Source organism: Corapipo altera, unplaced genomic scaffold, assembly GCF_003945725.1.
Source record: "Corapipo altera isolate COAL_440 unplaced genomic scaffold, ASM394572v1 61305, whole genome shotgun sequence".
Lineage (NCBI taxonomy): Eukaryota > Metazoa > Chordata > Aves > Passeriformes > Pipridae > Corapipo > Corapipo altera.
The window spans coordinates 4,527,991-4,543,437 of NW_020884909.1; the positions used below are offsets into that span (position 1 = coordinate 4,527,991).

Here is a 15,447-nt window from a genome sequence, read left to right on the forward strand (position 1 = left end):
ATAACCCAGGTAGGACCAAGGTCTGTGTTTTCAGCCAGTGACTATTAGTTTATATCTCTTTGTCACTTCAGAGCCAGCTCCTTAGTATATTTGTTCACTGTTAGGCTGGATCCTGTGGTGCTGCACTGGTTTTACTTTTATAAGTACATTGTATACTCAATTTCTTCCTAATGCCTGGCAGCATGGGTACCCTTGTTTGTATTAATTTCAAATCATTTTGTATTTTTACAGTGTGCTGACTTGCTAAGAATTTTGTGCATCTGGAAAACCGAGTTCTGAATACTTACATGTAACTTTTGGAGTTAGTTCTCCATTCCATTTTATATGAGAAGATTTTCAGCACTTGCTTAATATTTCGTGATATATTACTGACTTCTTTACTGTGTGGTTTTTTGTTTCCTACCTTTGTTGGAATCGTTAAAGTGCTTTTTTTTTTGGTTTGGGCAGAGTTAATTTTCTTCCTAGTAGCTGGTACAGTGCTGTGTTCTGGATTCCATATGAGAATGATGTTGATCACACACTGATGTTTTGGTTGTTGTCTAACTAGTGCTTACCCTCAGTCAAGGACTTTGCAGGTGCACAAGAAGCTGGGAGGGAGCACGGCCCGAACAGCTGACCCAGACTGGCCAAGGGGATATTTCATACCATGGAACATCATGCCCAGTATATAAACTGGGGGGAGTTGGCTGGGAGCTGCCAGTCGCTTCTGGGGAGTGGTCTGGGCATTGGTCAGCGAGTGGAGAGCCATTGTGCATCACTTGGGGTTTTTTTCTTGGGTTGTATTTCTGACTCTCTTTTTTTTGTTGTATCAGTTGTTGTTGGCATGATGATGATAATGATGATTATTCGTATTTTATTTTCATTGTTAAATTGATCTTAACCCTTTTCCTCATTCTCCTTCCCATCCCACAGGCATGGGAGGTGGAGTAAGTAAGTGGCTGTGTGGTACTTAGTTGCCAGCTGGGGTTAAACCACAACAGAAATGCGCTAAAATGTAGAGATGCAAGTCATGTTTACCACATAAAAGTGGTGATCATGTCTGTTTAACTTCAAATTAAAAAAAAAATACGAAGGAAAAACTAAGTATGAGAAGGTGTGAGAGTTTGAATAAAACTGTGTGGGGACTTACCAAAGGGGACTGTTGTGGAATTCTTTCTTCATTGAAAAGTTTCAAAGTGCTCTACAGCATAGACAAAGTTAATGTGAATCTTAGGTTTTTATTTATCCTTAAGGAAACTTAAAAAAAAAAAAAAGGTGTTATGCAAAGCCATGTTTTTCCAACAATGTATTGTTCTCTTAGAGACTAATCTTTGAGGAAATGATCTTTTGATATAAATTTTACCTGTTACATGCACATGTTTAATTTTAAATTTAAATATAAAATCTCAGAGAACAGAAAATGTAGAGTAAGTTGTACTGCTTTGTAAGGTCTTTCTTCTCTGTAGTACTCAAAGAAGAAGCTGATCCTTAGAAACAAGTTGCTAGCTGTTCTTTGTTCAGTAGGTATTTTGGGAATATTTTTTTCACTTTTTATCCTTAACTTTCAGATCTCTCATACCTCTGCATTAAAATTAATGATTCTTGATGAAATGATGATTCATTTCTTAGTGTTCTGAATTTGTAACTGATTTATAAGTATTACAGAGTGAATTTGAATCTAAAATCTTGAAAATATTTAGTAATGCATTGAAATATATTCCATAAATTATAAGTTTATTTTGTGTGTTCTGTAGCTTTTAAGCATTTAGATTTGAATATTTATTTTCATTCTTCAAAAAAAAAAAAATCCTGTCTTTTAATCTCTTGAATATCCTTTTTATATTTTTGGAGGGGCTTTTTATTCACCTTACACTTGGAAAATGTGACTTCCAAACCACTCAGTTATGCAGAGATATGCTTAGGATGCAAGAAGCTCACCTGGAGTTTGAACTGGCAAAAGGTGTCAAGAGTAACAAGAAAAACTCCTGTAGGTATGTTAGTACCAAGCATAAAGTCAAGGAAAATGTGGGTCCCACTGCCAGTGTGGGACTGGCAGCTTAATTATGAACAACATAGGAAAAGTAGAAAGAAGTATTCCATTTTCCCTCTGCCTTGGTCTGCTTGAGAAAGGTCAGGTCCCAAGTCTCTGTGCCAAGAAGCAACAAAAAAGTAAATGGCAAACCACTGACAGTAGAGGAGGACTGAATTAAAGTCCAGCTGTACCAGCTGGACACACACATGTGAACAGGAACTGTTTGGATGCATCTGAGTTGGTCCACCACCTATCTTATTCAAGAGGTCATTGAAGTGACTGGAAAAGGGCAAATATTTTACCCATCTGCAAAAATGAAAATTCGGGAAATTGCAGACTAGTCAGTCTCACTTCCTTCTTGGGGGAAGCTGCAGAACAGGTGTTTGTGGAAATTGTTTTCAGGCACGTGAAAGACAAGGAAGTGGCAGGGAAAAAACCAGCTCAGGTTTACCAAGGATAAATTGTGCCTGACTGACTTGATGCTTTCTGTGATGGAACCACTGGTTCAGTGGATGAAAGAAGAGTTATGAATGCTGTCTACCTTGACTTTAACAAGGCACTTGATGAGTTCACCTGTACTACTCCTGTAGACAAATTGGTAAGTTACAGTCTGGACATACAGACCATGGAATTTGGCTCACCTGTAAAAACCAAAGGATAATATGATGTTAATGGCTCAAAGTCAAACTGTCGGGTGGTCTTTGGAGTGGGGTTCCTTAAGGGTCAGTGTGGGCTCTGGCAGTGCTATTCGATATCTTTGTAGATGTTCTAATGGTAGGATCAAACAAACCCTCACTGAGTTTGCAGATGACTTCAAAGTGGAAGGGGAGGGAAGTGTGTGGGAAGGAGGAGCCACCATTCACTCAGGGAGATGTTAACAGGCTGGAAAATTGGACCAACAAAAATTGCATGCCTTTTAACAAAGATAAATAGGAACTGCACCTGGAATTGAGTAGACTTCAGTGTCAGAACAGGCTGGGAACTGACTGGTTGGGGTACAGCTCTGCTGCAAAGGGCCTGTGGGTTCTGGGGGACAGCGAGCATAACGTGAGCTAACAGTGTGCTGTGGCAGTAAAGGAGGCAAACAGTGCCATGGACTGCATCAGTAAAAGAACCATCAGCGGATCAAGGCATGTGGTTATTCTGCTCAGCACTTAGCAGGCCAGCATAAGGTGATTAGAGGACTGGAGATTGCTGAGGAGGGAGAGAGAACTGGTCATCCTGTACCTGGTAGTATCAGAGAAAAGTACTCTATTTGCAAGGATGTATAGAGTGACCTGGATAACCTAATTTAGGGCTGTGCATTCAATAGAAGGTTGGACCAGGTGATTCTCTAGAGATTCCTTCCAGTTTAGACTTCAGTCTATTATTGTACCAAACAGATGATAAGTTTTTTTTGTAACTTTTTGAAAGATTGCCCACAATAGTCCATAGTTATGATGCATTCTGTCTGTTCTTGTTTCAGCAGACTGAACTAATTTGTATTCAAGATACTTTGTGTGCAAAGCATAAAACATTTTTCTTTTACATGGGCTAGAGATTTCAGTAGTCACTGACATTGTTTGTGCTGTGTTTTGTCAAGCATATAGCTTTACATACAGAAAGATGTTAGTTGAAAGCAAAATAAAAATCATTAATCTACATGGTGACATTGTCATAATCAAATTCAAATTAAGCTTTTTGGGTTTTTAAAAGGATTTTATGGATATAAACTGGAAATATATATCAATAGAATAATACTCATAGCCTGTTACATTATTAACAAAGTTTTACTTGGGTTAGACTTGGCACCGTCTCTAAAGAAATATATTTGTTTCATGAAGTATTGCAGTTGCTGTTCAGAATTGGGAGGTAAGTTGTCCTAAATAGATTTCAGGATGTAAAAGCTTTATTTCTGAAACTCTTAGAAATTTGGAGAAAAAAGATGTTGGTAACTGTTTTCCTCTCCTTTCCCTCTTTCTTTCTTCCCTTTTTCTTTCCTCTTTTAATCTGTTTTCTTCTTTTACTCTTTTCCTCCTTTTGTGGGTAACTTAAATGAATTGTGTTTTACTAAAGCTGATATATTGATTGTAGTGGGTGTTTTCTGTGAACTGTGTCTTTTTGTTGAGTGTTTTAGTGAAATGCTTTTCTTGGTTGTGTTTTACTCCTGTAAAATCTTTTGCCAAAATGTCTTATTTCTCTCAATAAATTAAAAGAAATTCTCTTAGAAAAAGTGTAGTAGCATTTTCTCAGGCAAAGGACACTTTGGGCACCTTTTGACACTTGGTAGAGTAACTTCAGTGTTTAATTTTGGTGTACCAGCTCTCCAAAGGACTTATTTTTTAATGAAAAATATTTATCTGTAAAGTTAATTTTTAAAGTATCATATGTAAACCTTTAAATTTTATGCCTTTTTAGTTTAGAGATTTTGTGGTGTGTTTTGGAAGTAGTATAGAACAGTCTGTACAAGAAGATTTCTAGGCATTTACAGTATTTAATAAGTGAGGCTTATACAAAGATGTTGGAACGTATTTTTCAAACACAACACATAGCTTTTCAACAGTATATAAATTATGTTTAGAAAGTTTGTGAAAATATCCAAAAAAGGCAAGAGGGGTCAGAGTAATCACTGTAAAACTTGGTTTCCTTTGGTATGTTCTCTAAGTTAAATAGCCATCCTTGTCGTACATACCTGCAAGTGGAAAAATGCTGGTGAATAACAGCAATGTGCTCATCTTGCTGGCTTGCCCTTGGCTTTCTCAAATAAACATTTTCTCTGGCATCATTGTGAAATGGAAGTCAGGCACATGCTGAGAAAACTCTCTCAACTGACAGTGTACAACGGTACACTTTGAGTAGGGTAATGTTTAAAACCATGCAAATGAGAGTTATTCCGACGGGGTTTTCATATTTAGGGGAAGTAAGGTAAAAAAAAAAAAACACAAAACAACCTTACTATTTTCTACCAGTGTTGGAGGAGGGGAATAAGAAAGTGATGGATCACAATCAAACAGACATTTCTACCTTTTGGATTGACAAACTTCAGTAGAAGTGTAGGTGGTGTTTAGAACAGCACGCGTCTTCCTCACATCAGTTTCAAGAACTGGTCTGGAAAGACCAGTGTGTGTACTTGCTGCACAGCAGACCTCCAAAAGACTGCTGTTTATACTGGTATTTTTCAAACAGATCTGTTCATTGGAAGTCTGCAGTGAAGTTCTCTCCTGCCAGAGGGAACTTCTGTGTAAATTTGGAAGCGATACTTCGGTGAATTAAGTTGATTCAATAGGAGTTTATTCATGAGTGGAGAGTACCTGACCAACTCCTAATGTAGCTGTAGGAGGAAGTGGTTGATGGCACTGACAGTGTAGTCTTTCACTGTGGCACTTCTCTTTTGTTCTGTACTAGCAGCTAGTAATTTGAAAATGGCATTTTATAATCTTTAGAAAAGAGCTGATAAAGTGCTGGGAGCAGGAAGGTGAGAACTGGGGAGCATGACTCCTGATAGCACAGTTGGTTTTGACTAGCTTTTGTTAGTATTCTGAGCAGATGAGAATCAATTAGTGGGACGAAGCATTGAGATGCCAGAAAGCACCAGAAAACAATGATTCATGCTCCAGTACAAACCGGATGGACGTGGGGACATAATTACAGTGTGTAATCAAAACTGAAACAGTTAGTTTGCCTCAGCTCACTGGTAGCTCAGGTTTGCCCTTTCTTTCTTGGGTAGAAGGGCTTAGAGAGCCCTGTGTTCAATGTGGGTGGGAGCAATAGACCCACAGTACAGCCCCTGGAGTCGTTTGGGAGTGGACAGGGGGAAGCAGCTGGGTCAAACGTGCCCACAGATTTCAGCTGTGGCCCATGGGAAAGTTGCAGAGGTTCGTTGTGTCAAGAGTTTTTGTGGTTTGAAAAGCCTATCTACTTTGTTGCTCTCAGCAGTTGAGCAAATACTATTTTCAGCTACTTTGAAGGAGAAAACTTGGGGTGAGAGGAGCAGTCTTTGATTTCTGTAGCTGAGAGAGCAAAGTCTCTTGTTGAATCTGCAGTCCCCTTCATGGCTGGCTTCACAAACTTAGCCTTTTCTGCTTCTGACTTGAGAACAGATTTTGGAGAAACATCTGAATAGTTCTGTGCTATTTGGGTCACAGAATTCTTAATAATTCTTTGACCAGAAGTCAAATCTTAACAACAGTAACAAAAGTATTAAGTTTGTGGCAGTTCTGTCTCCTGTGAACCAGATGTGTTCTTTTGGAGTGGCTTCTGACTGAAATTCTTCCCTCAGAAAGTTACAGTTACTATTATTATGCTTTGGAGAGCTAAAGTAGAAAAAGGGCTACCAAAAGGACTCTTTCCACTTCCTTGGCATTTATATGGGAGAAACACTTAAAAAGGGAAATGTTAGATTACAAAAGTTGGTTATGGCACTAAGATCTGATATTTCTTTACAGTAATTAAAATCATTAATTTTATATTAGAAGGTACATATTAATCCGTTCCTACACAAGGGTGTTTTTTTTTTTTTTTTTAAATTTAATAGATTTCTGTACAGGTCTTCAAGGAAATGTATATTCTAACTGAAGGAAGAAGTCTGCAGTTTGTTAATTTTTTTTATTTTAGAAGGGTTGAGGTTTTTTGAGTCCGTTTTTCCATTAGTCTGAATAAATCAAAACTTAAAAATTGTCTTAATCATATATTGACAGAAGATTTTATTAACAGTAATGCTAGATGTTTTGTTATAATTCTTTTCAAGGGTATACCCAGTAAGCAGGATTTCAGTGTGTGGAAGCTTTGAGTCAAATTACACAGCCAAACAGTTTTCTTGTTAATAAAGCACCCAGTTTTGTGTTGTTCTTATAAAGGCAATGATTTGGCCAGAGTTGTAGAAGCTAGACCATATATTAACTGATATAAAATAGATGATATATTTTGTTCACACAGCTGCTGACATAACTTTTAAAGCAGGTTTTGACATGAAGTTTCATGAAGCTCCTTTTAGCTCTATACATAAATGCATTTGTGAAAGTTGCTTGCAGTTTTATGTGAATTAGAGTTCTATCCATATTTATGGATGCAAACTGTGTTTGCTTTTCAGGTTCCTGGCAAGATTTCTCTGTGCAATGATTGTGAATTGCCAAGGTAGCAGTTGCAATTTTGCTGCAGTGCAGACTTGACCATAGTGATTCCTGTTTTATACTCGTATATTTGTATGTCTGGTCAACTGTCCTGTCATACTGTCTTCAGCTGGGGCACATCCTAGAAGGTTGTTTGGAAGTTTTTTGGCAAAGTACCTTATAGTGTAAATTAAACTCGGCTTTACTTAATGGGAAACATGCAAATTGCAGCCAGGACTGATGCTTCATTGTTTTTTTATTGACATGGGTAAAAGGAGAGCAGAAATCCTGGTGAAATAAGGAGCTTTGCTATGATGGAAGTAGAAGGGGCAAATGTAGAGCTGCATTGTTGGGCTTGGTACTGTAAATCAACAGCTGAATGTCCATCAGAAAATGTCAGAGAGACTGATTTTCACAGGGCTAGACTAGAGTTGTGAGTTACAACTAATGCTGTCAATAAAAGTATGTCTAAAACTATGTTTGATGAAGAGGGTCAGGAGGGCCTACCAGAAAGGTAGAAGGGGAAACCTATGACTGTGTAACTTAATTCTAATCTACAGTATTCACTTAATCTGAGTTCAGTGCATTTTCCTGAATGGCTAGTATTTTGATTATCAGGGTAGAAAAACATGAAACTATTTTTTTTTAACATTGGTTATTTGCCTTATTTAGCCATATGCCTAGAGACTAGCTCAATAGGTTACTTTTTACCAAATAGAAAAAATGTATGTGCAGGTGCCATGTAACTGTTTCACTTCTTTGGAGAATAAATGTGTCTATGCAGATTTTGTCTCTTTTATGTATTCTTCCTCTGTAAGAAAGATGGGCTTCTCTATCTAGCTATTATTATTACTATTATTACTGCTCAGTTATTTTTTTTTTTACACACTCATGAGAGAAAATGTCAGTTTTATACTACAAGTGAATTTTTAAAAACGTTTGTATCCACGTCTAGTTACAGTATGCTTGTTAAACAGAATAATTTTCATATATTCATAAAGAAATAGATAAAAATTTTCAGGCTGTGGCATTTTTTAAGAGCAAAAATGATGTTGGTGTGTAACTTATTCAAAAATACATTTCAGTAAATGAGTTGAAAGTGAGTTGAAAAATGGTACTAGGTCCGCTCTAGATTTTTATTTAGATAAATATTGTCTGTTAATGTAAAACCATGCACCCTAGGTATTGTATGATCTACCAATAAAAGAATAACAAGAGCACAATATGAAAACCACATATTTATCAGACTTTGTGACACAGTTGGGAAAATAAAATAGTATGTCAGATGAACTATAAGCATAAATGCTCAATTTTAATATGAGAAGAAGAAATGTCACTGGGAAGAATATACTTCATGAAAATCTGGTTATGGATAATTTATCTTTTTGTTTGTTTGGTTGGGTTTTTTTTTTTCTTTTTTTTTCCCCCCCTGGATAAATAGGTCATGTTTTCCTTGAAATCTGTGGAAAATTTATGTGACCAATTTAAACTCCTCGTCTGAAAGTAGATTTATATTTTCTGTGAAAGAAGGAATACTTTACTTTTGAAAATATATTAACAATACTGTATAGAGCTTGCTAACGTGTGTGTGAAATGTCACTTACAGGTGCTGACCTTAAAGAAAGGGCAAAAATGCACTCAAGTGAAGTTAGTTCTTTTGTCTCGAGGGCGAGAGCAACTATTAATGAGTTGGGTAAGTAACCTCTCCCTTGAACAATGTTATTGTAACTTTAACCTGAGAAGCATTAGATCAGAGGAATAACATAAACATGCATGGTTAATTCTTGACAGGTAGTAGGATACCCATAACTGTTTAGCTTCACATCACAGATCTTGAATTGGAAGGCACTCAGTAAGGATTATGGAGTGTGTTGATAAACATGAATCATCATGCATTTTTTTCTTTTAAAATGTTCCAAAATGAGTTGGAATTTTTTAAAGAACGCTAGAAAAGCTAAATCTCAACGGGAATAGAGGTGATTTTCCCTTCTGTTTTTGTAAAGGATGGATTGTTCAGTGACATCCAAGTGCTTTACAGTTTAATTTTCACTGTTGAATTCTTGTGGTTGGTATAATTAGTACAATCTAATATATTGTAGAAACATGTTAAACATCGACTGCTGATAGAAATTTAGCTACTAAGCCTTCTAAAATTTTGCTTAATATGCAGTTGCTCTGGTGTAGTAAAACCTGTTAATAGTTTGAGATTTTAATGGACTTGTACCAGTTTTTAAGGTACAATTTCTCTGTAAGTTCTACATTATGAATTCACCATCAAATAATCATATTTTTACATCTCTGATGATCAGTTTTAATATAATTGTTTTTCAACAGGGTATTGCCAGTATGTTCTGTTGAAAAGAGAAGTATAGTGTTCCAAGTTCGAAGCAATTAATTTTCTGCATTTAATTTACATATGAAACATATTCTGCCACTTGAAATTTTGGCACGAAACTCTGAGGAATAAATAATTTCTCAGAAAATGTTTTTAGATACATTTCCTTAAGAACACTGTGTCAGATATTGGTTTGGCAGAACGTTATGAATGGATACCAGTATGTTTTTTCAGGTAAATGACAAACTGCTGAAGAATGTGTCTTTGATTAGGTACTTCATGGAGAAACTTGTGCCCTCAAATGAATGTCATGTCTTTGACATGACAGTAGAACTTCAGGGCTCTTTAAATAAGTAAAATCTGTAAAATACCTAGAAGTGAATAGATCATTAATTTCCTGCAGCTAATATTGTATATCATGCTGGTGTTTATCCTTCTGTTGGAATGCCAAGCAACAAATTGTTCAGTTCAGGATTTTGTAAGAATTTTGGGAGGCTTCCTTAGCACTAATATTTTTTCAGCCTTCCTTGGCCTGAAGTTACTGGAAATACTTTGAGCTGCTGTTAATGTTTAAATAGGGGCAACTGGTTTCAAGATTTTCCGCTGATTAGTAAGTGGAGCTTTTTAATTCAATTATTTTTCGATTTTAAAGTGAGAAAATTTCTGAAGCCTGAAGTATTTGAATACGGCATTCTGCACTGAATGGTGGAAAATATTCACAGCGATTTGATGCTTTATTTTGCCTCAGAGTTGAAAAAAACTTTGAGAAAAATATTTGATAGTCTTCATCTTCATTAAGGTTCCTGTAAGACTGTTTAACCACTAAATATGTAAGCAAATTTTCAGTGTTGTCTGAAAGGTTTACACTGGATCGTTATGGTTACAGTGAATTACTTGAGGTTCAGGAAAACCTCTATGAGTGCTTTTATTCATTGATCTCTAGTCTCTTTCTCAAGAAAGAAACCTGGAATTGTGAGGTAGTGGAATTAATATTTGAGACCCCAGGCCACTGAAGTACCTAGATAGGAAGCTTTGTGTGGGGATGTAATAGCAATTAGACATGCCTCTGGTTGAAAAACAGAAGCCTCATAGCCCTTGTCTCATACTGTAACAAAACTTTTTGCTTAGGTTGGCTGTGTCTCTCTCCCCTCTCCCATTTTTGCCTCTTTCTCCCCCTTCTCCCTTTCCCCTTTCCTTACTCCCTCCCTCTCCCCATTTTGCCATTTCCACTTTAAAACATAAGCAGAACAGTCACTACAAGGTTCTCCCAGTTAATTTTTAAAGGACTAGAGAAGAATATTGAGATATCACTTCTAATGTTACTGGTCAATTATCATATCATATATGTTTAAACATGCATACTGTATAAGTAGCTTTAATTTTTAGGTCACATGATTTATTCCCAGTATATACATAGTTTTTTTGAACACATTATGACAGCAGTAGATGTAGTTACAGAACAGATCTAACATTTTTCTGAAGAGTCTTTGCAAAGCAATTAAAAAAATCATAGAAGCATGGAATGGTTTGGATTGGAAGGGACCTTAAAGATCATTTTGTTCCAGCGCCCTGTCATGGGCAGGAACACCTTCCACTGGACCAGGTTGCTCAGATCTCCATCCAACTTGGCCTTGAACACCTCCAAAAATGGGCCATCCACAGCTTCCCTGGGAAACCTGTTCCAGTGCCTCAATATCCTCACAGTAAAGAACTTTTTCCTAAAATCTAATCTAAATCTACTCTCATTTTGAAGCCATTGTCCCTTACCCTGTCACTCCGTGCCCTTGTAAAAAGTCCCTCTCCATCTTTCATGTAGGCTCCCTTCAGGTATTAGAAGGCTGGAATTAGGTCACCCCAAAGACTTCTCTTTTCCAGGGTGAAAAATCCCAAATGCCCCAGCCTTTCCTCGCAGGAGAGGTGCTCCCTCCCCTTAATCAACTTGGTATCTCTCCTCTGAACTCACTCCAACAGTTCAAGCCCTTTGTGTGCAGGGGATCCCAGAGCTGGATGTAGTACTCCAGGTGCGGTCTCTGTGTGTCATTCCTACATCAGGAACTAGGAGAGAATATAAAACAAAAATTATGAGTTTAGATTAGATGGCTGCACAAGATGTCCTGTTGTGTGATGTCCTTATGAAAAGAAATGAATATAATTTTGTAGCAAGTCAGAGGCTCTTACTCTTTTCCTTTTTTTCTTCTTCTAAAGTGATCTGTCATTACAGAATCTAATTTTTGTGGAACTATGGGGACATTTTATTTGTGTTTGGTTACTGCAATGAATCTGTATATTGAAAATGATAATGATATTTTTCCTGCCTGGGAACAACTAGAACGTTGTGAGGTGGTTAATGAGGAGAAACCATTTTCAAATTAGTATTTACCACTGAGAATGTTGTATAGCCAGGGAAAAATATTTCCAGTCTCCTACTTCGTTCTTTTTCTATCCGAGTTTAATGCTTTAATCTCATTTAAAATGTATTCTACTTTTTGCTTTTCAGAACTAGGTCATGTTTTGATAATTTGTATTCAGATGTGTGACCTAGTAAGGAGATGCTTCTTTTTAGGTATATTTTCAGAAAGAAGACCATTAAGTTACCTTTATAGACAAAATACACTAAAGGTTAATTATGTCTCGAACAACTGCATAAACTTAGCTTTTTTAGCATGCTTAGGCTTTCCTTAGTGTCTGTCAGTTTCATTACATTTAAAATCCTTATGCGAGTGGTTTTGTAAAAAGCTGTAGTATCATTTTGGAATACAGCTACAGAAGAGAATTTTCTGGAAATTAAAAGCATACTGCACTTGTTTATATGGGCATAATTTATAACTTCTTGCTAAATTTGTGTGAAGTAGTAAGATGCAGTAAATATCACTTGGTTTAAAAATAAACACATAAAAGGGCTGAAAAAACTGAACTGAGCCATTAGTTGCAGCACTTAAGATCTTTAAGTTGTGGGGAGGGGAATCAAAACAGCTTCTATTTCTAGCAGTGGCTGCTTTTCCTAAGATTATATCAGAATTGTGGGGGTTTGTTTGGGGTTTGGTATTTTTTTGTGTGTTTTTGGGGTTTTTGTATTTTTTCTTTTTTTTTTTCTTTTTTATAGTAGAATTTATAAGACTACTTGTCCATTACTGTGCTCTGCCTTGAGGCACTTCACTGCAGATGTGAGACTGTCTTTACCCTCAAGAAACAAGGAGACTAAAGCCTTAATAGATCTCTTGTAACTGTGCACAACAAGACAGGCCTGCCTAAATTGAATCAAATTACACTGACTTCCAGAAACCTTGTTTTTGATGCTTTGGGGGTTAAAAAAACCCCCTATCATTCTGGGTCAGATCTTCAATATGTATTTTTATAGTATGACTCCCATTAAGTCCATGTCATTCCTTATACTGGCTGTGGGGTCTGGGCTGTGATATTGTTGTTATAGATATGTTATCTGTTGGGATTTCAGTTGCAAAACAAACTGAGGCTTTGTATGGGGCCGAATGCAGTAACCACACTCCTCCATAAAAACTCCCTGTTCAACAGAAAGAAAAAGTGAAGCTGTAGAAAGAATTTCAGCTCAGCCAATGCATGTAATTACTCAGAGTGACATTAGGCCCCAGCCTCTAATAAGTGAGAAACTTACTGTTTAGTAAAGCTCTTCCAAAGAACATAGGCACACGTACCCAAATCCCACAAGCAGGGAATAAAAACTGGAGACCGACTTTCTTGGTTGCTTTTTAAGATTGAAGTGTGGTCAGCTTGTTTTTTATTTCACGTTTGGAGACAAAACACCTTACTCATGGCCTGATGGAACCTAGATCTGCACTAAGTTAAGAATGAAATTTTTAATAAAATACTGACATTACTTGTTTTCTGTAGATTATGTTGCATTATAACAAACCTTACAGTACTTTGTGAAAGGCAGCTGATTAATTTTGATGCATAAGTTGTGATACAACTGCAATAAGTGGTGATATTTAGTAACTTTGCTTATACATAATTTTTACAGATATGATTAGTTCTAACATTAGTTTTAACATAGTTTGAATGAGATCATCCTCAGAAAGCACCTTGTGGTCAGTTGCTTGCACTTGTGTTTTTTATTGTGTGCTTTTTATTTTATTCAAAGCAGATACATCTCTATATTTATAGATTTTTTTTTTTCCTCCCTTCCTTAGCAATCTCTCTGTCATTCTGGCTTCTTTCAGTCATCACCAAATTTTTAACTTACCTAAAATAGTGCACTTGTTCATCTTTCTGGAGAACATCCTCTTTTCCAAAAAGTTACAGTTTTGGCTATTGAAGATCATGCATCCTTGGGAATTTTTTTCTTTGTGCCACATTACATGCTACAGTTCGGTTTTGGATGCAAGCTCTCATAAATCCCAAGAATGATATCAGGATTATAAAAATTTCAATTGTTTTGTGGTCTGCCTACTACTACCCCACCTTCCCACTGTGAATTCTCAAAAGTAAGCAAGAATAATAATTGATGAGGTCAGTGCAGTGCTTTATATTACTGTTCGAGTTTCTGGGGCTTCTGTGGAGCTTTGGTTAGCATTTAAAATCTTGGTTTAGTAATGAACACTCCATGCCTGATTACTGCTCCTTATGTAACATTTACCCAATTTATCTGTTTGCTGGAGGCAGATCTGGCCATCAAAGACAGAGTACTCTGGTTTGGAAATCCTTTGGTTAGAACTGAGGATTTCTCTCGTAGGGAAGAGGGATACAGGTTATAACTGGCATTTACTGGAAAGCTGAATGAAATTTCACGGCTATCAGATTTGAAAAAGGACTAATGTACAGCTAGCAGAGCCATGCTTAGCAGCCTGCCTCAGGCATCGTGGTGTTTTTGTGTTGCTGACACAGTGAAAGGGAGATTTTGGCACAGGGCACAGTATTTCGCTTGCTGTGTTGTGTGGTTGCCTTTTTGGTTAAGTGTACTGCATGGCTAATGCAGTCCTTGACTGCTTGCATTCCGAGTGTGTTGCTGAGCTCTTGGTTGTTTTCCAGTAGTAGATTTACTGCTTCTCTTAATACTGAATTAATTTAAGATACCTGTTGACAAAGTGTTGCCTGTTTCGTAAACAGACAGTTCTGTCCATGCAGAGCAGAAATTAGGGGCTCCAGTCAAATTGCACTGGATTGTTTTTAATTAAAAAACACAATTCTAAACTCTGTACCATTTTAGAGACAATAAATGCAATATTAAACTTCTCTACCAAGATGTTTATTAGCTATTTATATGACAAGAGTACTTCCACAATTGCTAATACATTTCCCTCCCCACCCCCCCCAATAATAACCTTCTAAAAACTTACAAAAGAAATGCCGAAATAGAGGACCTGAATATTAGGATAAGCTGATTTTCCTTCTGTGTAGATCTGAAGATCAGAGGTGGCTTTGCATTGCTGATTCATTTCTTTGATCCGTGGTGCTGCTGTACAGCCTTGACAAAAATCAACATATCCTCAGCAGTAGTTTAGTTTTCCTACTGGCAGTAATTCCAAGTGCTGCTTTATGAGGAAAAGAGGCTATGTTCTGGACATGGCTCTTTAATTTTCCTTCCACAAAAAGTAACTGTACCCAAAAGGAGGGTGCTGCTTGCTCAAATGGTCTATTGAGATCAACACAGCCAGTTTGCACTCTGTTAGAACAGGCCTCCAGTATGACTTGCTGTCCAAAGCGGCTGTTCCCTCTCTAGGGAGCCACATTTTGTATGTTTGATGCACTGGAAAACTCAGCCCTGTCCTCACCTTGCTCAGGTTTGAAATTGCATGTTTCAATCCCCGAGTGAGAAGGAGTAGTTTGTTAGCTCTTTCTCTTTGCCTGTCTTGGTCTCTGGCTCTGTTCCTAGAACGCATCAGTATTAAAAGGGCAGCACTCCTGGCGTGGTACTGAAAGCATAAAGTTGTCCTTCTGTCTAAGAAATCCAAATGTCATTGCCTGGCCCAGGCATGAGGCTTTGACTTCAGAGTAGCATGTTCTAGTCTTGTGTTGCACATGCCCTTTGCCTAGGTATG

General features: G+C 37.1%; 1 protein-coding gene across 2 annotated transcripts in view; it reads left to right on the forward strand.

The window, feature by feature from the left end:
* AUH (AU RNA binding methylglutaconyl-CoA hydratase) overlaps positions 1-15,447 on the forward strand; it is a 103,482-nt gene that overhangs the window by 18,641 nt on the left and 69,394 nt on the right. For both annotated transcript variants that reach the window (XM_027653056.1, XM_027653057.1), the window contains one exon: positions 8,705-8,791. In XM_027653056.1, the coding sequence (XP_027508857.1) occupies positions 8,705-8,791 (87 nt within the window). The remainder of the gene's footprint in view (positions 1-8,704; positions 8,792-15,447) is intronic.